General features: G+C 34.3%; 1 protein-coding gene across 1 annotated transcript in view; it reads left to right on the forward strand.

Annotated features, from left to right (window-relative positions):
- The window catches only part of ADAMTS19 (ADAM metallopeptidase with thrombospondin type 1 motif 19), a 248,373-nt gene that overhangs the window by 94,192 nt on the left and 126,726 nt on the right, over nt 1-27,455 (forward strand). The window contains exon 7 of the mRNA XM_059173349.1: nt 14,554-14,659. Within this exon, the coding sequence (XP_059029332.1) occupies nt 14,554-14,659 (106 nt within the window). The remainder of the gene's footprint in view (nt 1-14,553; nt 14,660-27,455) is intronic.

The raw sequence follows: 27,455 nt of genomic DNA on the forward strand, positions 1-27,455 counted from the left end.
TTGTACATATACTTACCATATGACCCTACAAGCCCGTATCTGTGTCTTTACTTCAGAAAAACTAAAACTTACCGTCACACAAAACCTCTTCATGAATGCTGATACCTACTTTGTTCACAGTTGGGAAAAACTGGAAGCAATCCAATCGTCTTTAAGAGGCGAATGCTTTAAACAATCTGTAATAGCTTGAGGAGGAATGTCAAAGCATTATGCTCAGTGAAAGAAGTTGGTCTCTATTAGGAAGATGTGGTCCATATACACTATGGAGTATTATGCCTCCATCAGAAAGAATGAATACCCAACTTTTGTAGCAACATGGACGGGACTGGAAAAGATTATGCTGAGTGAAATAAGTCAAGCAGAGAGAGTCAGTTATCATACGGTTTCACTTATTTGTGGAGCATAACAAATAACATGGAGGGCATGGGGAGATGGAGAGGAGAAGGGAGTTGAGGGAAATTGGAAGGGGAGGTGAACCATGAGAGACTATGGACTGAAAAACAACCTGAGGGTTTTGAAGGGGCTGGGGGTGGGAGGTTGGGGGAACAAGGTGGTGGGTATTAAGAAGGGCACGTATTGCATGGAGCACTGGCTGTGGTGCAAAAACAATGAATAATGTTAAGCTGAAAAGAAATTAAAAAAAAAAAAAAAAAGGTTGCCTGCCTTATGAATCCACTTACAAGACAGTGTCTAAAAGACAACCCTATAATGATCCAGTGGTCATACCTGTTTTGAAAAGGGGTGAGAGTGTAACTATAAAGAGAAGACACAAAACAGTTTTGGGGAGTGATGGACATTTTCTGGCTCCTGATGGTGATGGTGGTTAAGTGAATCAATATGAGTGTTCAAATTCTTAGAACTGTTGAATAAAAAGTAAATGTTACTGTAAATGAATTTAAAAATAAAAAGAGAAAGACATTATGGGATTGTTAGACTTGCTTTTGACATTCCAGCTCAGGATTTCCCAAAGGTTTCTGCAGGTTGTATCTTGCACAGAGTCCCTAATCCCTAGGGCCTAAGGAACAGAAGAGACTGAAATCCCACCCAGATATCACCTACCAAACACCTTTGCTCATTCACTTGGGAAGCCTTTCTAAAACCTCATCTCCCCACTGTGCCCCTTTTAAATTCACACTAATGCACTCTTTTTTTTTTTATTTATTTTTTATTTATTTTTAGCATAACAGTATTCATTATTTTTTTCACCACACCCAGTGCTCCATGCACTCTTCTAAACTGAGGCCCTACTGAAGAGCTGATAATTTTTGCAGACTTTAGTGAGTGTGTTCAAAAGTGTTGTTTTTAGAATTTCTAAATAGAAGACTTTCTTTGTTTTCCTTTCCTTCCTTCATCCCTGTTCAAATTCTACCCATTTTTCAGAATCCTAATTAACTTTCACTTTTTGAATCATTAGCTTCTCTGACACTACCATGCATGCTTTTGGAGGAATTCAATATATCTTGCATTCATTTCCTCTCCTTTTAATCTCTTTGTGATCAAAGATCTTGCTCACTTCCTGTCTGTGTCCTCAGCACATAGCACAGTATTGAGCGTGCTCATTGTATTTCTGAACACAGGTGCTCCATGTATTTCTGAATAGAAATGAATTCCTGATGGGAAAATGACATCTTTCCTGTGGTTTAGAATAAAAGCAAAGCTGAACTTATCTTGTTTAATTCTTGGCTGCTGGTGTATTTCTTATTAGGCTCTGGCCAAAACATAAATCAGACACTTTATATTTCTATTTTAGCACAACATGTTGCAGGGGTAAGTCTTGGATACATAATTCTTATGGAATTATTATGAAAAGTGATGGTTCATAAGGTACTTTCCTTCTCAAGATCCTTTACTGTTAAAGCTTCATTTGGTTATAGGAATTTGTTTATATTAGAAAATATTTTAATGGTACTGTTAAACACTATGTGAGTATTAAAATATGCTGAATATATCCTTGAGAAACAAAACACATCTTAATTTAGAAAATACTCTGAGGTCCTCTTAGTTTTTAACAAGTCTACAAGTGCAACTTTGTATTCACCACACACTTACAGGGTGTTGTCAGTGTTGGAGAACACTTAGTAAGAATCAACCACTTGGGATGCCTGTGTGGCTCAGTCGTTAAGCATCTGCCTTCAGCTCAGGTCACATGATCCCATGGTCCAGGGATCCAGGCTCCCATCAGACTCCCTCCTTGGCAGGAAGAGTGCTTCTCCCTCTCCCACTTTCCCTGCTTGTGTTCCCTCTCTTGATATGTCTCTCTCTGTCAAATAAATGAAATATTAAAAAAAAAAAAAATCGACCACATGCCATGGGTCTTTAAATACATCACCTCCTTTAACCCTTCAAAACCTCTGTGTCATAAGGGATTGCAAACCTCATTTTAGAGATAAGAAAGTTTAATATTTAATGGTTACCATGTTTCACATGAGCCAGTACAGGCTTAATATATTTTATCTACATTAGTTAGCATTCCTAAGCCAAACGGTTAATTTCCCAGTTTTACTGTTAAGAAAACTGAGGTTCAGAAAAAAGAAGTAACTTTTCTTTGGTCATACAGCTAAAAATCAAGGCTGGGACTCAAACCCTAGAATATCTGACACAAGAACATAGATTCTTAAAGCTTTATTCTCTGCATTTTGTCTATACTGTACTTCATGCAGAAAACAGGTCATAAAAAGTTTGTTGTTGAATTCCAATTGGAGTTCTAGAAAACATCAAATCATCTTTGAGAAGGTTTTTTAACCAGTTTACTATTAATACCCTCAGTGTATAGACCTTAAAAATGCTGAGATATTAGAAATGCATCTAAAGTTGAAATGCTTGTCCTTGAGTAAATATGTTTTATTTAATAAATTATGTCAAATCTCTGTATTAAACTCAGTATTTTAAATTTTAGTATTTGAGATTTAAGAATATTAGATATATGTAATTATAATTATATTTTAATTGTATTCTTTAGATTTTTTCCAGTTTATAAAATTATTTCTTTTCTTTACTTGAATAAAAACCATAGTGAGTAGAAAACAAGTTATAAAAAGTAGCAAAATGATTAAAATTGGCATGATGAAAATAGAATGTTGTGTCAAATTCTTTTGATGTTTGAGTTGGTTTATGGTTATAAATGCATGCTGTTAGTGTTTTTTACTAGTATTCTAAAAAAGCAATTTATAGAACCTTTTAGTAGCATGATATTTTTAGTTTTAATTGTCCCTGTTTAATGCCTTCAGGATATGATTACGTTATAACATTATAAAAATGTGTTAGCCAAAATTCCTGATTTATATGCAATCAGAACACTTTTAAATTTTTCCAGCTGTATCCTTCAACTTCACAAAAGTCTTCAAATGTGATTCATCTTACCTATTTTTTAAATTCATGACAGTTTTTTAATTTCCAAGGCAGAGGAAATCATTAAGCCTAGTTTGCTTTTGTTTTGTTTTGTTTTTTGCTTTTGTGACCTAAGTCATACAGAAAGCCCGAGGACTCTGACTGATCATTTTTAAATTAACTTAGTAATGCAAATACCAGTTTTCATCCATGTTTGTGGTAGACTGCACTGTAAATTTCTCATTTCTTTTTTTTTTTAAAGATTTTATTTATTTATTTGACAGAGAGAGATCACAAGAAGACAGAGAGGCAGGCAGAGAGGGAGATAGAGAGAAGCAGGCTCCCTGCTGAGCAAAGAGCCCAATGTGGGACTCCAATCCCAGAACCCCGAGATCATGACCTGAGCCGAAGGCAGCGGCTTAACCCACTGAGCCACCTAGGCGCCCTAAATTTCTCATTTCTGACTTATAAACATTAGATGTGTAATCTACCACATACGGCTTTTTCAGTGTGCCACAAACATTATCTTTTCAGGTTGCACTGAAATCTAAATTAAGAATTTTAGATGGTATATATTTTTTTAAGATTTTATTTATTTATTTGACAGACAGAGATCACAAGCAGGCAGAGAGGCAGGCAGAGAGAGAGGGGAGGAAGTAGGCTCCCTGCTCAGCAGAGAGCCCGATGTGGGGCTCGATCCCAGGATCCTGAGAGCATGACCTGAGCTGAAGGCAGAGGCTCAACCCACTGAGCCAACCAGTGTGTCCAAATGGTATATGTTTTTAATGATGTATTAAAAATATATCCAAACCACAGTAAGGTACATTGGAGTCTGGCTTAATTTAAAGTCCCTAAGGATTTGAGAGTTTAACTTCTGAAACCATCCAATAACCTGCCCTTAAATTTTCTAAAAGAGAGAAGTTAATGTGAAGTAGAATAAATCTAGAATACAATAGTAGGAGTGCAAAACTAGCCTGCGGACATAAATTTTCCTAATTTTTCTTACTTTCATACAAAAAACCGCAGTCCTTTTCATTGTCGTAGTGTAGGAAGAAGGTGGGTCTGCTTGATGGGAAAGTTTATTATAAAGATGAAGGACATGTGAAAACCAGAAAAGCAAGGAATAAACCTCTTTGGAACTTGTCTATTACCATGATAGTCTCTCCAGCTCTCAAAAGAGCAAAATTTTAGAAATTGGCCACCTGTGCCTACCCTGTATACCACTCCCCCTCTGGACTCACTTCCTTTCACTATATATTATGAACACTCACTTAAGCCATCTTTCACCTTCTTTTTCCTGCATCATATTAATATTCCATATAAAAGCTTTCCAAAGAATTTGACATGATACCCATATGCCGTCTAGTCTAGTACTTCACTGATTTTAGATACCTCCAATACACTTTAAGATAATAAAATAAAACGAGTGCTTATTCACTGTTTAATTTACCTTTAGCAACCAATTAGAAACATGTGCACACTTTTTTTAAACATGTACACTCTCACCTGTAGTTAATTTTGTCACGATACACATTATAAGATCAAAGATGATACTAAATTAGGAAAAGAAAATGCTGCATCTAGCTTCCTACAGTGTATTAAATCTTTCCTCACAACTCCCTATGTCCCTTGACATAGGGACAGTGAAAACTTAAACTTGTCAATTGATGTTAATTTTTCTTCTAGTTTAAATGACTTTATTCATTTACCTTGTTTTGGTTTGGTTTTAGCTAATATTCGGCTCTTCCTGATAATTCTCCTCACCTCCCCTTTATCCTTTCCGTAGCTGGGGAGATGGGCTGTAGATCAGAAATCACAGTGCTTTCACTTCCCTCTGAGATTTTTGGTATCTACATCTTTGCAGTGCATTCCTTTGTCTATATGCTGGACTTGGACTCCAAATGCATTTGGTGGGTTCAACTCAAGAATGTTGGTTTGGTCAGAGCACTGTAACTTCTGTTCAGCTCTTTCCACCACTCTCTTTATCTGCCCACCCTCCCCAGTCCCTACTTATCCAGCTCTTAATGCTCCTAAAAATGCTGCCAGATCTCAGTCATGTCATCTGTGGGTCCCCGTAGGTTAAACTGCCCACTTCTCTTGCCTTTCTGGCAACAAAAGACAAAGTAGGGTCAAACATGACAGCCCTTCTTTTCACTTACTCATTCAGTGTTTTCATTAATTCCCTACTTGAGTCATCTGATATCAGCCTGGAGTTTCCCAGTGTGCTATCCTCCAGAGTTTCAATGGCTACCTTCCTTCTAATTCTATCCCTTCCCACCCGCCCTCAGAGCAAATCCTGTAGAAGACTAAGAAGGTATGACCTGGGTGGAAGTATAATACTTGATCTTAGCCCAAAGTCCAAGAAGTAATTGATCTGTGTTGAAAAAGAGAAATGCATGTTAATACACCTTGAAATATATTATCATAGTACTATACAATGTGTAGTGTTATTGTACTATACAGTTCTACATGCTGGAAATAAACAAATTGACTTCTCAGTACTTTCCTTGTGGTGCTTACATTCTAATTGAGAGAATGGTCAATATCTACTGGCCAGTATCCAAATAATTAAATTAACTGGTACATTAAAAGATAAACCCGTTAGGAAAAAAAGTAATGAGTGTAAGTAACAGGTAATCTGGGAGTTCCAGGGTGGGGAGAAGGGTATTTTTAATTTAAATTTGGTGATCAAGAAGATCTGGAGAAAGAGGTGTAAGGAGGGAATATTCCATAGGGAAATGCCAGTGAAGAGATCTTCAGATGGAAATGACGAGAAGAGAAAAGGGGGGGGGGGAGGGGAAGCCAAATGTAGCTATGAAGCTGGAATAGAATGAATAAATGAGATTATGATAGGAAATTCTAGATTTCATACTTCTTCTTTTGTCAGATTTAGCAAATTGTAAGGTTTATTGCATACATTTATATATATTACCTTGATGTCTTTAGGATTATAGAGACATTTCCTTATTCTTCGTTGATTTTGGTAACTTGTATTTGTCTCTCTTTTTTTGTTGTTGTTGTAATTTTTGATTGGTTTGCTAGGGAATTACCAGTTTTGTCAATACTTTTTACGTTTGTTTTATAGTTCATTGGTTTTGCTCTTTATTATTTCTTTCCTTCTCTTTTCTTAAGCTTTGATGCTCTCTTTTCTCAGATCCTGAAAGGAATTTTAATCACTGATTTTCAGTCTCTTTGATTTTTTTATAAGATATAGTACAAATTTCCCTGAGCACTGTCATTCAGCCTACCATTTTTTGTGTTTTTTTTTTCAATAACTATGTTTAACATATTTTCTAATTTTGATTGTAATTCCTTTCACTTGTGGACTCTTTAGAAGTATATCATCTCATGTCTAGGCAGTTTGGGTTTTTCTAGTTACCTTTTTAGTTCTTGAATTCCAAATTATTTCCATTGTGGCCAATGAACATACTTTGGATTATTTCCACTTTTGAAATTTGTGGAGATTTTTTTGCTACTCAGTATATGGTCAAATATCATAAATGTACCATATCTACTTAAAAGGAATGTTTTATAGTTGGATGTGATGTTTTATTACATCATTTAAGACAGATTTGCTAATACTTTGTTCAGGTCTCATGTCTTGAGTGAAGATTTTTAATCATTTTATCAGCTATTAAGAGAGTTGCTAAGTCTCTCAGCTTAACTGTGGATTTCTTTTTCTCTCTTAATTTGGTTCATTTTTTTCTATTGTATTTTGAGGCTTAGTTATTGAGTAAATAGAGATATAGAATTGTACATCTTCTTGTTGGATCAAGCCTTTTATCATGAAAAATCCTTCTTTATCTCTCTAGATGCTTGTGACTTAAATTCAATTTGTCTAATTTTGTTTATTTGTAATATTTATATTGTCACCCATTCTCTATTTAGTTGATGCTTGCATATTTTCTATTCTTTTACTTCTAACTTGCTTATGTTCTTATACTTAAACTGTATCTCTTATAAGCACAATACAGTTAGGGTTGTTTTTTTTTAATTCAGTCTTAAAATCTTAGTTTGGCTTTAGCATACTCTATTTTTCATTCATTCATTCCAACTTTATCAAGACAAAGTTGACAGATAAAAGATGTATAAGTTAGACAATGATGTTTTAACATACCTATGCATTGAAAATGATTATCACAGTCAAGTTAATTCACTTCTCTCACCTTAGAGAGTTTAAATATCCATTTGATTTGACAGTCCCTCATGGCAGAATCTTTTTTAATTAATGAAATTCTTGGTGTGAAATGCTATCTTTCTATATTTGTTTTCCATTTGCCTTTAAGTCATGTTTCTTTTATTCTTTTCCTTTGCTGCCTTTAAAAGCAGGTAAATCTAATATTTGTATTAAATTTTCAACCTATGTAATTGTAATTATTAGTTATATATTATTTTACTGATGTTTTGCAATTACCTTGTATATTATGACATGTATCATTTTACCACTGATTATTGGTAGAACTCTACTTGAACTACGTATTGTTGCTTTACTTCAGTTCTCTCTATTTTAAAGTTTGGAAGACATTAAAATTTGGGTTTCATGTATTCAATATTAATTTATAATTACTCATACATTTACCCTTTCTGGTGTCCATCATTCCCTCCTCCTTATTTTCATGTTTTAGTCTGGAATTTTTCCTTCTGTTTGAAGAAATATAACATTTCTTTACACCAGTACTTTGATTTAAAGTATTATGGAAAAGGGTTACTTTCTCTGCTACTGCTTCTAAGTCAAACTCACGTCCTCAAAAACTCTTCATTTGGAGCTGACGCTCTCAGCTTTACCATCTTAACTATCTCTGTGTTGGATTGTTCTCCTTCATTCTTGCCCATATTTCACATGGATGTTGAGTTCATTGAGATCATATGCAATTTCACGTTCATATAATCAGTCCAACCAAAACTACTTAATAGTTCTTTGACCTCAGTCTGGGTGATGTCTACCTTTCTCTGCTCTCCCGGCAACACTGAATCATACTATGCAACTTCATTTCTGAAATCTTACGTCTCTATCCCCAGTCTCTTATCACAGTCTTAAGTATCTCAAGTATCAGAGAGTATCTGCCCTTTTTTTTTCACTGATGACTCCATTCTCCAGACAACTGCATTGTATTCTCCAAATATTTGACTTTATTTCTTCACTTACCCAACCCTATAATTTCTGTCCCTTCTTTCATTCTCAAATTTACTGTCAACTCTTAAGTCCTTTGAGTCTTCCTTTATACCTCATCTACAAAATCTCAGCCCAAATTTATTTTTTATTTTTTAAAAAAATTTATTTATTCATTTGACAGACAGAGATCACAAGTAGGCAGAGAGTCAGGCAGAGAGAGAGAGAGGAGGAAGCAGGCTCCCTGCTGAGCAGAGAGCCCGAAGTGGGGCTCAATCTCAGGACCCTGGGATCTTGACCCAAGCCGAAGCTTTAACCCACTGAGCCACTCTGGCGCCCCATCAGCCCAAATTTAATCCAAATATTTTTCTTCTCTGTTTCAGCCTTTGGGTTGGATATCACTTACTTGGACATACTAGTGCTAGTCCATATTCATGCTCACCATCCTTTGCTGAATCATCTGTTTTTTGACCCATGAACATTAAGTATTCCCCTAGTACTTAATCAGCTCTCCTTCCCATTTCTCTCAGTATTCTAAACTTTTGTTTCCTTTTCAAAAAATACTAACTCTCATCTACCTTTGGTCCACACCGCACCTAACATTGCACCCTTTTTCATTGGACATACAAGAATATCAGAATATAATTTCTTTAACTTAACAAGTGGTACCTGTGAAAGTCTTCCAGGGAGTGCCTGGGTGGCGCAGTTCGTTAAATGTCTGACTCTTGCGGGCGCCTGGGTGGCTCAGTGGGTTAAGCCGCTACCTTCGGCTCAGGTCATGATCTCAGCGTCCTGGGATCGAGTCCCGCATCGGGCTCTCTGCTCAGCAGGGAGCCTGCTTGCCTCTCTCTCTCTCTCTCTCTCTCTGCCTGCCTCTCTGTCTACTTGTAATCTCTCTCTCTGTCAAATAAATAAATAAAATCTTTAAAAAAAAAAAATGTCTGACTCTTGGCTTCAGCTTAGGTTCTGATCTCAGGTTCTGCATTAAGTCCCTGCATTAAGCACAAACTCTGCTTGAGATTCTCTCTCTCCCTCTCCCTCTCTTCAACCCCTCCATTCTTTCTCTCTCAAGTAAATAAATAAATCTTTAAAAAAAGATATCCTATCCAATGTTGTAAGATAGAGAAAAATATGCAAAATATAGAATGGAAAGAATAATAAAGAAGAGGTAAGAATTAGAAACAAGTGACTGTTTTCGGTGGGAAAAATTCATTTGAAGGGGTACAGGAGAAGAAATGCAAAACTTACTAAAGTTGATATGTGCTGGTCCATACAGTAAAGATACCAGACATGATGACAGCCCACATTAGCTGATTTTTTAAAATTTTTTATTTTTTATAAACATATATTTTTATCCCCAGGGGTACAGGTCTGTGAATCACCAGGTTTACACACTTCACAGCACTCACCAAAGCACATACCCTCCCCAATGTCCATAATCCCACCCCCTTCTCCCAACCTCCCTCCCCCCAGCAACCCTCAGTTTGTTTTGTGAGATTAAGAGTCACTTATGGTTTGTCTCCCTCCCAATTCCATCTTGTTTCATTGATTCTTCTTCTACCCACTTAAGCCCCCATGTTGCATCACCACTTCCTCAAATCAGGGAGATCATATGATAGTTGTCTTTCTCCGCTTGACTTATTTTGCTAAGCATGATACGCTCTAGTTCCATCCATGTTATCGCAAATGGCAAGATTTCATTTCTTTTGATGGCTGCATAGTATTCCATTGTGTATATATACCACATCTTCTTGATCCATTCATCTATTGATGGACATCTAGGTTCTTTCCATAGTTTGGCTATTGTGGACATTGCTTCTATAAACATTCGGGTGCACGTGCCCCTTTGGATCACTATGTTTGTATCTTTAGGGTAAATACCCAGGAGTGCTATTGCTGGGTCATAGGGCAGTTCTATTTTCAACATTTTGGGGAACCTCCATGCTGTTTTCCAGAGTGGCTGCACCAGCTTGCATTCCCACCAACAGTGTAGGAGGGTTCCCCTTTCTCCGCATCCTCGCCAGCATCTGTCATTTCCTGACTTGTTGATTTTAGCCATTCTGACTGGTGTGAGGCGATACCTCATTGTGGTTTTGATTTGTATTTCCCTGATGCCCAGTGATATGGAGCACTTTTTCATGTGTCTGTTGGCCATCTGGATGTCTTCTTTGCAGAAATGTCTGTTCATTTCCTCTGCCCATTTCTTGATTGGATTATTTGTTCTTTGGGTGTTGAGTTTGCTAAGTTCTTTATAGATTTTGGACACTAGTCCTTTATCTGATATGTCGTTTGCAAATATCTTCTCCCATTCTGTCAGTTGTCTTTTGATTTTGTTAACTGTTTCCTTTACTGTGCAAAAGCTTTTGATCTTGATGAAATACCAATAATTCATTTTTGGCCTTGCTTCCCTTGCCTTTGGTGATGTTCCTAGGAAGATGTTGCTGTGGCTGAGGCTGAAGAGGTTGCTGCCTGTGTTCTCCTCAAGGATTTTGATGGATTTCTTTCGCACATTGAGGTCCTTCATCCATTTTGAGTCTATTTTTGTGTGTGGTGTAAGGAAATGGTCCAATTTCGTTTTTCTGCATGTGGCTGTCCAATTTATTGAAGAGCACCATTTATTGAAGAGCCTGTCTTTTTTCCATTGGACATTCTTTCCTGCTTTGTCAAAGATGAGCTGACCATAGAGTTGAGGGTCTATTTCTGGGCTCTCTATTCTGTTCCATTGATGTATGTGTCTGTTTTTGTGCCAGTACCATGCTGTCTTGATGATGACAACTTTGTAATAGAGCTTGAAGTCCGGAATTGTGATGCCACCAACTTTGGCTTTCTTTTTCAATATCCCTTTGGCTATTCGAGGTCTTTTCTGGTTCCATATAAATTTTAGAATTATTTGTTCCATTTCTTTGAAAAAGATGGATGGTACTTTGATAGGAATTGCATTAAATGTGTAGATTGCTTTAGGTAGCATAGACATTTTCACAATATTTATTCTTCCAACCCAGGAGCATGGAACATTTTTCCATTTCTTTGTGTCTTCCTCAATTTCTTTCATGAGTACTTTATAGTTTTCTGAGTATAGATTCTGTGCCTCTTTGGTTAGGTTTATTCCTAGATATCTTATGGTTTGGGGTGCAATTGTAAATGGGATTGACTCCTTAATTTCTCTTTCGTCTGTCTTGTTGTTGGTGTAGAGAAATGCAACTGATTTCTGTGCATTGGTTTTATATCCTGACACTTTACTGAATTCCTGTACACGTTCTAGCAGTTTTGGAGTGGAGTCTTTTGGGTTTTCCACATATAGTATCATATCATCTGCGAAGAGTGATAATTTGACTTCTTCTTTATCGATTTGGATGCCTTTAATTTCCTTTTGTTGTCTGATTGCTGAGGCTAGGACCTCTAGTACTATGTTGAATAGCAGTGGTGATAATGGACATCCCTGCCTGTTCCTGACCTTAGCGGAAAAGCTTTCAGTTTTTCTCCATTGAGAATGATATTTGTGGTGGGTTTTTCATAGATGGCTTTGATGATATTGAGGTATGTGCCCTCAATCCCTACACTTTGAAGAGTTTTAATCAGGAAGGGATGCTGTCCTTTGTCAAATGCTTTTTCAGCATCTATTGAGAGTATCATATGGTTCTGGTTCTTTCTTTTATTGATGTGTTGTATCACATTGACTGATTTGCAGATGTTGAACCAACCTTGCAGCCCTGGAATAAATCCCACTTGGTAGTGGTGAATAATCTTTTTAATGTACTGTTGAATCCTATTGGCTAGTATTTTGGTGAGAAGTTTCACATCTGTGTTCATCAATGATATTGGTCTATAGCTCTCTTTTTTGATGGGATCCTTGTCTGGTTTTGGGATCAAGGTGATGCTGGCCTCATAAAATGAGTTTGGAAGTTTTCCTTCCATTTCTATTTTTTGGAACAGTTTCAGGAGAATAAGACAGTGGCTGATTTTTAATCTGCATATGGTGATAATATTATTATAGTTGTGAAATATAGGGGCATCATAAAGGAAATTTGTACCACATAATGATCTTTGACATTCTAATTATAGTTGAACTTAATTTATTATTTTTGTATTTATTCTCAAGTTTAACTTTTTTAAATTTTCAAATGCACAAGAGAATTTTAAGTATCTTATAATGAGGAGATACTTTTTGTTCACCTTCCTTCACCCCTTCCTTCCATCTTTCTTTTCTTCCTTCTTCCTTTCAACTGTAACACAACTTCAGTTACTCTTGTATCTTTGTTCTCCATATTTTGTTGCATTAATAAGTACATGACTTAGTTCTCTTAAAATTCACATTATGTTTAAGAATCTCTTGATGTTTTTATTTGATTTGTTATTTAATGGAACTAGATAACAAATATGTCGTTCTCCTCCTCTTTTTCTCCCTTTCCTAACCCTCTAAGTTTACCCCCACCTTCATATTTCCTTTTCACCTTATCCTGATTTAACTGCAGAATAATTCCAGTTGTCTTAATCAGCCAAATAAAGTGGTAAGGCTTATCACCTGTCTATTCAACCTTCCATCCATTCATAAGGAAATAATGTCATCTGTTTGTAGATTTTATATTTTAATAAAATATCTCTACATATAGAGATAAAATGACATCCTTACCTATTTCATCCCTTGGCTGTTTCTTCCTGTAATTATGTTTTTAAAATAGTATGATTATACTATATTTTGCTTAGAGAATGTATCTTTATTTTCCTGTTAGGCCAGTAGATACCAGGCCTTGAGAGTCTGCATGAATATTCAAATGACTAGTTGAGCCTTTCAGATACTCCATTTTCAATCCTCAAAGAATGCTTCTGTTCAAACCTTGTGTGCCTCTGTCTTGGGTCTCTGAGGTTCTACCACAGTCATGAAATCCTTCTCCCCTGTCATTGGGGCTGTAGCTCCCCTAAATCAGTTCATATTCTTCCATGAACCTAATATTTTTCCAAAACATGGGCAGGGCAATTTATTCTTTTATTTAGTGTAATCATTTTATAACCTATTTTTGGGGTTTCTAAAGAGAGAAGAAGAGTCACAAGCAATCAGCTAACCATCTTTAACTAGGGACCACTCTGCACTAAATTGTAATTAGCAGGAAAAGAAACATTAGTTGGTAGATGGATTCAAAGTTCATTTCAAGTCCTCATTCTATAATATTGCATAGTCATGTGATCTTTAGCAAATCATTCACCTGTGCAGGCCTTAATTTCTTCATATGATGAATTTAAATATATTTTATAAGGATGTGAGGATTAAAAAACATACAAATAATTCAAAAAATACTAGATATTACTTAAATAACCCTTTTTTTTGGAAATGCACTAAAACTTACACTTGGAAGGTGCTAAATGATATTTACTCAGGGAGGTGTCTTAGTTAGTAATATAGTTCATAAATCTTTGACTAAGGAATATCAATCATTTTATATTTTCTTACCACTGATTAATACCAAATGATCAAATATCTTACGGAAATTGTTATCTTAGATAGAATTTCATTATCATATACTCTGCAGTTGGACCTTCTCATTAGCCAAAAAATGTTCAAAGGAAATATTTTTCAATATTCCATATATCACAGGTAGTTCTTATGTCATATTAGTTAAAATGGTATTTTAGAAAATAAAATTTCAAAATTTTATTAACTCAAAATATCAGTTTGAGTTCAAGAATGTCATATGTACGTAGTTTATTTTCTTTTAGGGTATTTCTCTGAAATTAAGTTCTTTACAAGAATTGAAAAACATTTAACTGAATCATTGCTTTTTTACTTACATTGTCAAATTTGTATCCATTCGATTATCTTATGTGACAGTGAAAAGTGGTATTTATAAAATACATTGTTAGAGCACACTCTCTGAGAGTTGGACAATTGATCAAATGATTTAATCTGAAATATGAATTTGAAAATAATATTAAGAATTTATTGAGCAACTCATACATACATAATTTCCTTTAAAATTCCATTTATAAGGGCTAGATTCTATAGTTTAATACTGACATCATTTGAATAGAAAAAATATCATTTTTCATTTCTTCTACTGATGCATAGCATGGATATTTGCATTTGAATCTGACATATGATAATTCATGTGTATGTTTTCTAGGTATAGCATATTTGAGTGGAATGTGTAGTGAAAAGAGAAAATGTATTATTGCTGAAGACAATGGCCTGAATCTTGCATTTACAATTGCTCATGAAATGGGTCACAAGTAAGTAAAAATTCTGGCTATGCCACATATTTGCATATAACTTTGTAATTTGAGTTATTGAACTATATTCATATCTTATGTGTTTGGGATGGTTAGGGTTTTTTAAAAATTAGGGAAACAAAAAGATGGTGAATATCATCTAAATTTAAAATGTCTTCTGAATACTGTAACCATTCCTGATACGAAATCTTACTACATTATTAGCATTCACTTTAAGACATTCATTACATGGCACATGATTCATTTCACTATGCATTTCCAAATGATATAAACATGGCAATAGTTAATGACCCTACAGAGCTATTTATTATTCAAATGTCCAAAGAAAGCACTTAGTACAAATAAAAATGCTTCCAGCCTATACTAGCATGTTTGTTATTACCCGATACAGAGTAAAGGAATAAATCTGCATGGTTTGGACTAATGTATTTGAAAGAAACTTCATCTGATCACACAGTTAGTATGTAATGAACAGTGTGTCTCAGGAACAAGTCTAAGTACTTTACATAGTTTGGTTCATTTAAAACTCAAAAAGCAAGGATCTCATTTTACAGATAATGTTAATAGTAATCATAATTAGTAATAGTAACATTTATGTAGTACTATGTGCCAAGACATTCCTAAGTGCTTTGTATATCCTCAAAACATTTGGGGGAAGTATGGTTATTAGAATACCCATCTTACAGAGAAGAAAACTGAAGTATGGAGAAGTTACTTTGCCCTCCCAAAGTATGAAAATAGTAAGTATTGGAGGAAGGATTTAAATTCGGGCCATATAACTGAAGTCATACTCTTCTCTATTTTTATAGTAAGTTGTCTGCTATCTTTGGGCCTTTGATCCCTCATTAGTAAAATGGGGATAGTTACCTGTGTTATAAGGTTGCTCTGGGATTCAGATTACGTAAGAACAGGCTCATATTTACAGCCAGTGTACTATAGTAGAAGTTGTGTAGAGTCAGACTGAATTTTGACTGTGGCCTTCCCTGCATGCTAACAGTATCAGCAGTACATATGAAAAGTATTTTAATTGGACTCAGATTTAGTGAGGTCCTACTCAAGGAGGTGATCTTTATAGAGGCCTCTTTGGTCAAAAACATATTTAGTTTGGCTGGTAGAGTTCAAAAATTTGAATCAGTTGCCAACATTAAAAAGTATAAATTTGACATAAAAATTCAAATTTCCAGACCTGGCAACATTAGACCCACAGTCTCATATGGCAGCCATTCCTTGGAGCTGAGCAGTGTCTGTACCCTTTAGACTGGGCCCATCTTTCCCAGCTCATCACAGACTGAAGCTTTGTAGTATTGTAATATTGTAGACCCAGGTCACTCCATTTTCAGTATATAGTTGGACCCTGGAGACAATTGAGTAAATTGAGCCGTGGAGTTGGGTTGGTATAAGAAAGCTCACAAGAAGATTTATATACAACATAACAGTGTTTGATTTAAAAAAAAAAAAAAAAAGCTTTTTATTCAAGTAAACTGAAGTATAGAAAAATGATCAAGTTAGAATTATACAGCTCAATGAGTTCTCAGAAATTGAGTATGACCATGTGCTCATAACCTACTCTAAGAAATAAGACGTTTTCAACAGTGGCTGGTTTTTGATGTCACTGTTTTTAAAGGTATAAATATACTTCATTTTCTCCCATGCAGGCTTTCAGGGGTCAGTCTGGAGTGTTCTAGAATACAAAGTGTTTATTTGTTATTCAAAAGAGAAACAACAGAAAGATAAGTAACACTTTAAGATCATCATCCTTGAGGGAAAGTATGTCCTGCAATAATGGATCCGTGTTGCACTCCAGGAATGATAGGATTTAGACTCTTAATTCCAATGTAATTTTCATCATTTAAAGATATTCCAGTTTAATCATATTAAGGAAAACCAAGAGCCTAATTTGAATAAAACATACTGAAAATCATCTTTATTCTAAACAATGTTTAGTAAAAATTAATATTGAAAAATTTTAAGACCACAAGTGCAAATTCATCCTAAGCACAATTTTTAAAAGTTAAATGCTAGTTTTCTAATAATAGAATTTTCACTCTTTAGCTATGCATTTACAGTGTGGTATAGAAGCAATCTTCAGTATATTTTTATGAAACAGACAAGTAACCTGAATAGTAGAAGTTTCACTTTATGAAGCAAACTTACTTTACTTTAGTACATGTAAAATAAATTTCTTTAATCTCTGATGTATTCTAAAAATGTAGGAAAAACACAAGTTAAAAGAACCAGCTACAACGGAAGTTGATTTATTAACATGCAAAGGTTTGGTCAAGTCCTCCAACTACTTAAAAAACTAAATGATATTGTTTAAGGAAAGCCACTTGAGCTTTATGTAGTAGAAACATTGGTTTATGACCAGGAACTCAGGTTGGAATGGCTAAAATGGTAGTAAAATATTATTTTATTTGACTTTTATAGAGCTGTACCCAAAATCAATAGAAATGTGCCAAAGGTAGGGTAATGCTTGATGGATTAAGACCAGGACATGTGATATATGTTGAACTACTTAGTTACTTTTTTAAAAATTCTCCTTCCTTGTAAGCAATATTTGTCTTAAAAGTAGAGGCTACTGTTTTTTCTTAAAGTAGAAAGTGGGATACACTCACAGAGTAATTGTGTCTTTAACGAAGTATATACAAAGGAATAGATAGGAGAGAGGTATGCTGTATTAATTATATCATAATCATCCAGTATAAGATACAAAGCACAGTGAAAGAAAAATGTAAGAAGAAATAAAAAGCAATTCATATTCACATAGCCTCTCAAATACACAGTTTTCACAAATATTACATAATTATACCTAGGGATCCTATGTGCTCACATGTGCAAATCAATAGCGATCTTTTACTTAGGGATATAATTAAGTTAACTATGTAAGTGAATCAGTTAAGTTCTTATTTTTTGTCTTATTGAATTTCTTTCTTTTGTTTTGTTTTTTGGGGGGGAGAGGTGATAACTTTTTCCAATTTATTTCCTTACACAGAAAATGGATCATAAAACTCTGCAAACCATAATTTTAAGAATGGCAGAGTGAGTCCACTTAAACTTGTCAATTAAAGAATGCCTTTATAATCACACATGAAGTGTTTCTAAATTGATTTGGGATGAGTGTGTTTACGTTTTTATACTTTATGTGTTTATACTTTGAATTTGGTTTCTAGAATTTCCCAGAGAAACTCCACATATGGCTGGAAGTCAGTAAGGGCCACCAAGTAATAAAACCGAGGCATAAGAGTGAGAATTTAAGTAATTGAAGAGGAAAAAAAAAAAACATTTTACTATTTCAAAAGAATCTTAGATGTAAAAATGTACCAAATTTTCCTTTGGGAAATTGCCAAATAAAAAAATTTCTATGTAATGATATACAAAAGTATAGATTAATATCCATAACAAGAAAGAAGAAATAAATGATTTATACCAATGTTTATGATTCTTTTTCAAAATTATTTTCCTTTCTAAACAATAGGTTAAGGGGGTGTGACTTTTTTCTTATAACCAAAATTTTCAACAATAGAATATTTTTATTGATATTAAATGTATTGATAGTCATGAACATTAATTTACTGTGATAGAGGCTAAAACTTTATTTTTTAAAACTTTATAAATAATACCTTAGGAAATTGTTCATGAATATGATGGAGTTTTTTGAATGCACATGTATACACATATGCACTATATTTTATATATCTTATATGATCTTTATAAACAATAATTTATTAAAGTAAGAAATTTTACCTTGATTTCAAGCCACACTTTATTACTGATGTATAAATTGTAGTTAGATTACTGTGTTTGGGGGGTATCCCTAAGACAACCCTCAGGTTCCCTAATTCATTAGCAGGACTCACAAAACCCATTAAGTCATTTTACTCAAATGATAGTTTATTACAGTAAAAGGATATAGATTAAAATCCTCAAAGGAACAGGCATATGGGGCTGAGTCCAAGGGATATATGGCACAAACTTAAAGTTGTCTTCTCCCAGTGGAGTAGTGCCGAACAAACTGTTGAGTTAATTCTCTAAACAATGATCTGTGAAACACACACACAAAGTATGGCCGACCCAAGAAACTAACTTGAGCTTTGGTATCCAGGGTTTATAATAGATGGTAATGTTGGTCATAGAGGCAGGACCAAGCACAGACAAGGCAGATCTTCGTTCTCCATCCCCTCCCAGAAATCAAACTGGCCAAGCCCTACCCTGAGATCATATCATTATTATAAGCTATCAGGTTTGTCCTAGGGCCCCCAGGTAAAAAAAGACATTCTTATCACAAAAGATATTCCAAAAGCTTACAGATTACTTCCCAGGAGCTGGGCAAAGTCTAATCCTATGTGCAGGCTTTGGACCACCCAAAATTGCAGAGTTAACTTTTTGCTGCATAACTGTACAGTATTTTTTAAGTCTTAAGATATATTTACATTAGATTGCCAAATGATTCTTAATAAAAATAATAATGTCTTCTTTTTTTAGAAGGCATTGTACTAAATGCTGTGTGTTCCTCTATAATACAATTTCATAAAAAGGTGTAGCTATCTTTTGTGATTATCATCTTTTTACAGATGAGGAAACTAAAGCTAATAGAAATTAATTTTTTAGGAGTTCTTTTGATGCTAAGAGCATCCTTTTTTCATCAAATATATTTTTAAGATTTCTCTAGTTTTCTTAATGTAATCTTGTTTTTTCATGGTTTTGAACTGTAAATTTTTTTAGTAGTCAAATGTCATTTTTTAAATTATTTCTTCTGTAGCTTTTTATGGTTAAAAAAGTCCCTCCTCATTCTAATATTTAAAAAACACATTTTGTCTACTTGTTTTATATTTTCTTCTCTCTCTCTCCTTTTTTTTTTTTTTACCACTGAGCACTAGAAGACCACCTAGAACCTATTTTAGTGTATGTAGTAAAGTTCTCTCCATTAAATATGATTGTTCATTAACTGCTCAATAAATGGTCTTACTGTTCAGAATGTGGTCTCTGATGATGTAAGGGCTATGCCAGAATGCAGCACATTGAAAAAGTCTTGAAAGGAGGGGGAAAAAAGAGAGAAAATACAGTCAGCTCAATTCAACTGTGTACTTAGTGATATAGCTGATTTACATTCTCATGCCAGCTACTTATCTAGATACAAATCTGTAAAAGAGTTCGTCTTCTGGCAGCCAGGGCACAAACCATACTCTGAATACCCCTGCCACATAATACTTACTCTAAGGTATTGCTGCATGGAAGTTATGTTTGAGTTGGTAGAGAGCCCAGTATTGTTATTTTTAGCCTAAAAGGTGGTCTTTAATTGAATTGTATACATCTGTTCTCATGTATTTGTGAAGTACTTTTAGCTGTAAATTCTGCAACACAATTCTTTGCCAATAATACAAGTCATTTTTTTGTACAAATAGCAGTATTATAGATTGTTTTGATATATATATATATATATATACACATATTTACATATATATCTTATAATAAAACATCACTATATTGTGTGTATCATATATACATATATAACTTATATAAGAAAAAATATAAATACATACTATCTATACATATCACATCCTTTTTTTCTTTATGGCCATAAATAACTCAATCCTCTCTGTGAATTCCAACTGAAAGCAAAATAGCCTCTCATATTGGGCAAGCTCTTACTAAAATTTATCCCCAGGACTTAGATATTATGATTATATCAATTATCAGGGAAATAACAATTTTAAAGGTAATGTTAGTAATATAATCCTATGAGTATTTATCTGACCTTGCTAAATCTGGAGATTTATTGGACAACAAAACTACACTTAGTACATCAAGACCAACGGCTTCTGCGCCCTCCTGCAGAGGAAAGGTAGTAATAATATTAGCTTTATTCTAGAGAAGTTGATTGCCAAAGCTTACACAGCTAATTCAGTGCCCGAGTAGATGTTCAGAGTCAAGTTATCTAAATCCAGAGTTCATATTGTTAGTTACTATACTATGCCACAAATCCTGAGAGATACTTTTTTTTTTTTAAAGAGAGAGAGTGTATGTACATTAGTGGGGAGGGGAAGGGACTGAGGGGGGAGGGAGGGAATGAATCTCAAGTAGACTCAATAATCCAGCTCAGAGCCTGTCATTGGGCTCAGTCCCACAACCATGAGATAACAACCTGAGCTGAAACTGAGTTGATCGCTTAATCAACTGACCCCCCCAGTGCCCCCTGAAAGAAACTTCTAGGTACCTTAAATTTACTCAACTTAGTGGTGGGCTAGTTCTGTATTATCTGTCTCTACCTCATCTCTTCAGCCGTACCTCACATAGGCTCCCTCTTATTGTCAGCACTGCAGCCACATTATTATCTCTTACTGATCATAATTCATATATTATATCAATAACTATTTCCTACAAGATGTGTTCTGTGTAGGTTAGTCTCTCTATTAAACACTTAATAGCATTATCTCTTTATAAATGTACATTCATTCATCTATCACAGGCTGTAAGCTCCAAGAGGTAATGAACCATGCCCATTTTTTATTATTGTGGGATTCCTAATGCATTTGATAGTACTTGGGACATATTAGGCATGCAGTAAATATGTATAAAATAAGTTAATGCTTTAATATATTAATTTTCATAGTAAAATAGTCTTACACATAGAATGTCAATGAAAATTTGTTAGAGAAAGGTGCTATATGCACAGAGTGTTTAGACTGTTTTTAAATATTGTATGAAACTTTTAATAAATTATCAGGTAAAGTTTTATAAAAATAATGTGTATTTGTAAATATACCCAAGACCACATGGAGTGAGACTTTATTCCATTATGCATGTACAGAAATGACTCCCCGCAATCTAGAAGGGCTTACCCCTTAGGTTTTCCTATCACAATAATTGGAAGCTCCATCCTACTAGTTGCTCAACCAAACATGGTAAAACTATCCTTAGGCCCTCTGTTTCTCACTTTGCACATTCAGTCCGTGAATGTTGAAGCTGCCTTCATAATATGTCCATATTTTATTTGTATCTTACTAATTCTACCATTGCCATTCTGGAACAAACCACCATCATCTCTTATGTGGATTATTACTAACAGGGCTCCAGATGCATCAGCTTCTTTTCTGTAATTCAAAACACTCACTTCAAAGCCTTTGCCTTTCTTCTTAGGTATCTGCTCAACTATCACCTTCTCAGTGAGACCTTTCTGTTAACATTTCTTAAGAATGTAGACATAACCGCAGCCCCAGCTTATGACCCTCTTCCTGCTTTTATTTTTTTCCTCAAACTTTTCCAATCCCAACTATATATTTGTCTATCTATCAATTTATGTCTATGTATGTAGTGAATTCTTACCTTCTTAGTTCACTATTATATTCCCAGCATCCTAGAATAATAATATTTGCATACTTGGCATAGCATGAACTCAAAAATGTATTTGTTAAATGAAGATAAATTTGTTTTTTATAGAAGTGTAGTTTGTATAACCTCCTGTGCCTTATTGAAGAGCTGAATATACAAATGTACTAATTTTCTAGCAGAAATGAAAAAAATACTCTTCCTACAGAACTTCCTTGTTATATCCAAGTAATATGTTACATTTATTTTCACATTGAAAATTCACAGGAGGATTCACATTAAGATTTGGATTGAGTGGAAGTTGAAAAGACATTGGAGTCTCCCATTCCCATACAAATGCTTAAAAATCCCAAAAGGAATATTTTCTTTTTTTATATAAATAGCCAAGATAAAGAGCCAGAAGGAGAAATTTACACATGGTAGACAGGTAGGATCTTTCCATATAAAAGAGCTGGAATTTCTCATTCACTGCGGTCTAAATCTTGGTACTGGATGGAGGAGCTAAGGGTTGAATGCACTCTGGTAAATGGGAGCCAAAGTTTCATGGCCCCTCACATGGCAATGTGTATTTCCAGCCTCCTGGAAGCAAATAATTTGGATGAGGTCATGGAATGGAAAAAAAAAAAAAAAAATCCATCTAGGTGAAACGGATTCTATTACAGAGCTTCAAAACATAAATGGACAAATTAACAAAACAGTTAAATAACCACTATCATAGTAGGGGGGTTTGTTGTTGTTGTTTTGCTTTTTGTTTGTTTTTGTTTTTTTATATATATATTTTTTTTTTTTTTTTAAGATTTTATTTATTTATTTGACAGAGAGAAATCACAAGTAGATGGAGAGGCAGGCAGAGAGAGAGAGAGGGAAGCAGGCTCCCTGCTGAGCAGAGAGCCCGATGCGGGCCTCGATCCCAGGACCCTGAGATCATGACCTGAGCCGAAGGCAGCGGCTTAACCCACTGAGCCACCCAGGCGCCCTGTTTTTGTTTTTTTAAGTAGATTCCACACACAGGTGGAGCCCAGCATGGGGTTCAAATTCACAACTCTGAGATCAAGAGTCAGATGCTTAACCAACGGAATCACCCAGGCCCCAATAGTAGTAGGTGGTTTTACCACAGCACTCTATAACTGTTAGATCAACTGAACAGAAAGATCTCTGTGGAAGAGAAAAGATTTTAAACAACTAGAAAGATTGATATACTGGGCAAATATAAAACCTGCAGCCAATTAATAAGGAAAACCTGCTCTTTCAAAACATACCAGATATTCCTGAAGAAGGACCATATATCATTTTATTCTTTAAGTCTAAACAAGTGTCCTAAAATTAATATACAGACAAACTTTTCTTATTACAATACGATTTAGTTAAGCAATTGATAACAAAAAGAAAACTAAGAAATGCATACATTAAGAAATTTATAAGTGTACTTTTGAAAAACCCTCAGATCAAAGAAGAAATCATTAGAGAAACTAGAGAACTTTCAGTTTTAAACAATAACAAATATACCACTTCACAGGTTTGTAGCATTACAGATAAAGCAGCACATAGAAGAAAATGAGTAACTTTAAACACATATATAAAAAGTAAATTATGAAATTAATGACCTTAAGTTTTCATATTAAGAGGTTAGAAAAATAATAACAAAGTAAAACGTATTAGAAGAGAGAAACTGCAAGGAGTAGGAACTAATAAAATAGAAAAATACAATGAAATTGAAAAGCAAAGTCAAAATTATGAAATGCAAATAAAATTAACAAATATAAACTTGATCAAGGAAGAAAATGCACAATTCATCAGTATTAGAAATGAGAAAAGGTGGCATAACAGATACCAAAGGTATTTAAAAGACACTAAGAACATACAATGAATACTATCATGAGAAAATTAAAAACAGATGAAATGGGAAAATTCTAAGAAAACAGAAGGACATAAAGCCATATAACCATTTAAAGGAATTGTGTCAGTGCATTAAAATCTTCCCAAAGAAAACACCAGTTCAGACAGAAATAGGTTCAATGAATAAATAATGCTAACATTAATCTAGTTTTTCTAGAAAATAAAGGAACACCCTACAACTCGTTATTTGAGGCTAGTATTAATATAATATAAAAATCAATAAGGGGAGGTGTGCCTCTGTGGCTCAGTCAGTTAAGCGTCTGCCTTCTGCTGAGGTCATGATCCCGGGGTCCTGGAATAGAGACCCACATCGAGCTGCCTGCTCCTTGGGGATCCTGCTTCTCCCTCTCCTTCTGCCTGCCACTCACTCTCCCTGCTTGTGCTCTTTCTATCAAAAAAAAGTAAAATCTTAAAAATAAAAATCAATAAGTACAATTATGAGGAAAAAAAGCTACAGTCCTTTCTTATCTGAGTATGATGAAAAAATGAAAAAAACATTTTCAAAATAAAGCAACACTGTAAACAAAGTAATACAAGGGAATAAAGTTGGCTTTGTGGCAGGATAGCAAAGGTCATTTGTCATTTAAAAAACTTAATACCCACATGAACAGATTAGAGATAGAAACTATAGTATCTCAGTAGATGTCCAATAAGAAACCAATAAGATAAATTTAATGATATTGTATTTACCAAAATTGATAGGAAACATCATTTTTATTTAAAGTAGGCATCATGCCCAGCATAGAGCCACACACAAGACTTGAACTCACAACCCTGAGAGAAGCACCTGAGCTGAAATCAAGAGTCAGATGCTTAACCAACTGAGCCACCCAGGCACCCCTGAGAAACATCATTCTTAATGGCAAAACATTAGAAATATTTCTACAAAATTGAGAAAATCACAAGGATCTTACTACCTCTGTATGTGTACTGGAGACCCAAAGCATGACAGAAAATAAAGAAGAGCTGTAGAGATGAGAAAGGAGAAACGTACCTACTTTAATTTGCAAATAGTATGATTCCCTATAAAAACATAATGTAGAAGTATGGAATTAATTTATGAATTTAGTAAGATTATTAAATATAAGGTAAATATACACAAATCAGTGATCAACACAAAAATACATAATACCATTAACAAAGAGAATACTGTTTACTATAGCAATAGAGACACCAAGTACATAGGAATGAATCCAACAAAAAGTATATATAAAATTTGTGTCAATGAAAATAAACCATGTTTGTGGATAAATTATTCTCTTCAGATGTCAATTCTGCTGTAAACGATTTAGAGATTCATGGAAATTCCAGTACATAGACCCCTACAGCTTCTTATATTGTGGTTGGTAAATATTTTCAAAATGTGTATTTAATTACAAATAGACAAAATAGCCAAAACTTAATTGGAGAAGGTAGAGATGCAGATAGAGGCACAGACAGAGAAGGATGAGAAGGAGAACAATATGGGAATCTTTCCCTAACAGAAATCAAGACTGATTTCAAAAGTATAGTACCTAAGACATTTTGACATTTATGCAAATAGGGACGGATATGGGCCAATGGAACAAAATACAGAGTCATAAACAGGTCCATGCCTACATGAAAACCTGATGTTTGAACAAGGTTTTGGCAGATCAGTAGAGAAAGTTGACTTTTCAGAAAAACGCGATGATGCAATTAGTTTACTGCACAATTTCAAAAATGAAATTGGATACCTTCAGATTACTTATAAAAATAAATTCTGGATAAAGTAAACACTGATATGTCAGACAAGACTTTTAAGAGAAAATATATGACACTATATTTAGGACTTCAGGATTGAAATGATTTCTAAAACAGTACATACTTTGTGCCTTCTTTTGAAGGCAGAAACACGAGACCTGATTGAAAGATTTGACATGGATCTTAGAATTGATCACATTGTTAAGATTTTTTATTTGTGTGATGGTTTCCCTTAATGCTTAAGTTGTATTAGACTACGTAACATATATACACACACACAAATATATATAGTATGTGTAAATGTATATATAACACATACTTGTTTTCTGAAAATATTTCATAATTTTAAAAGTAAATTAAAACTAGAAAGAAATGGCAAAATAAGCATTATTTGTGTAATTGGGAAACTCAAGACAACCTACTAAAAAAATGTTCTATTAGAACAAGAGAATTTTTTTGGCCTGTTGCAAAAATATATAAAAATTTTTGCTTTTCAGTACATAAGCAGTAGCCACTTGGACACTATAAAGAAAGAAAAAAAATCCATTTATATTAAAGATTGCAAAAGATAAAATGAAAAAAAGATAAAATACTTAGGAAAATACTTACAGAGGAATGTACAAGACTTATAAAAAGAAGAATTTATATCCACAGAGAGAGTCATAAAAGTGGTTTAAATAAATGAAAAGACATTTTCAGGTTTGGGATAGGACCAGTCAATATTATAAAATGACAATTATCTATATATAAATTTAATGTGACCTGCCCAAAAATGCCCTTAAAATTTTTTCTTTTTTTTTTTTTTTTGTAATTAGACATACCAATTGTATATCCCATGTGGATCAACATAAGAATCTTGTTAAAAAAGAAAAAAAAATGGGTAGGAGAAGGGTGAACTCTCCCAGATACCAATACATTTCATAGTAGGTAAAGCAGTTTGTGTTAGTGCTTGAATAAAGAAATAAGTCAATGGAAGAGAGAGTAACAAAAATAAACTTATAGGTAGGAAAAGATGTAGAAATGTAGTGTATAATAAAAGCTGCACCTATAATCAGTGGAAAGAAATGAATCATTCAGTAAAAATAAATAACAGGAATCTGGGGTGCCTGAGTGACTGACTCAGTTGGTGAAGTGTCCAACTTGTGATTACAGTTCATGATTTCAGGATCATGAAATTGAGCCCCACCCCTCCTTTGGGTTCCATGCTGGGCATGGAGACTGCCTAAAATTTTCTCTTTCCGTCCCCTTCTCTGCTTCTCCAACCTCCCCACAAACACGTGCACTCTCTCTCTCTCAAAAAAAAAAAAAAAAAAAAAAAAAAAAAGGTGTATAGATAAAACAGGAATCTAATTCTATACATTATATATTACATAAAAACACATGAAAATGATTGCATACATTGATATTTTTCGTTTTGTTGGCTTGTTTTCTTTTTTTGTCTTTTAGTAGGGAAAGTCTGTCATTCTAGATATGAAATCTAGAAATATTGAAGGAAAAGTCACATAAAATTAACAACTCAAACATCATTGCAAGGGAAGAAACATGATGGTCAGAAGATAAATTGCCATCAGTGAAAGTATTTGCACGTCGGAAGTATTTTCCTTAGTATTATAGAGCTCCTACAATTCAATACAAAAAGTGACAAAAGCCCCATTAGAAAAAAATGGCACCACACAGCTCAAGGGAATCTCTCCATGGCTTTAAAACAAACAAAAACTTATCATCATTCATAGAATGCCAGTTCAGAACAGCAGTTCCCCTTTCACCCGTCAGATCACATAAATCTATAGATTAATCCATATTTACTTCCACTATAAGGACCATTCTTTCCCTTGGCGGGGAAACTCTTCCT

Source organism: Mustela lutreola, chromosome 5 (assembly GCF_030435805.1).
Source record: "Mustela lutreola isolate mMusLut2 chromosome 5, mMusLut2.pri, whole genome shotgun sequence".
NCBI classification, from domain to species: domain Eukaryota; kingdom Metazoa; phylum Chordata; class Mammalia; order Carnivora; family Mustelidae; genus Mustela; species Mustela lutreola.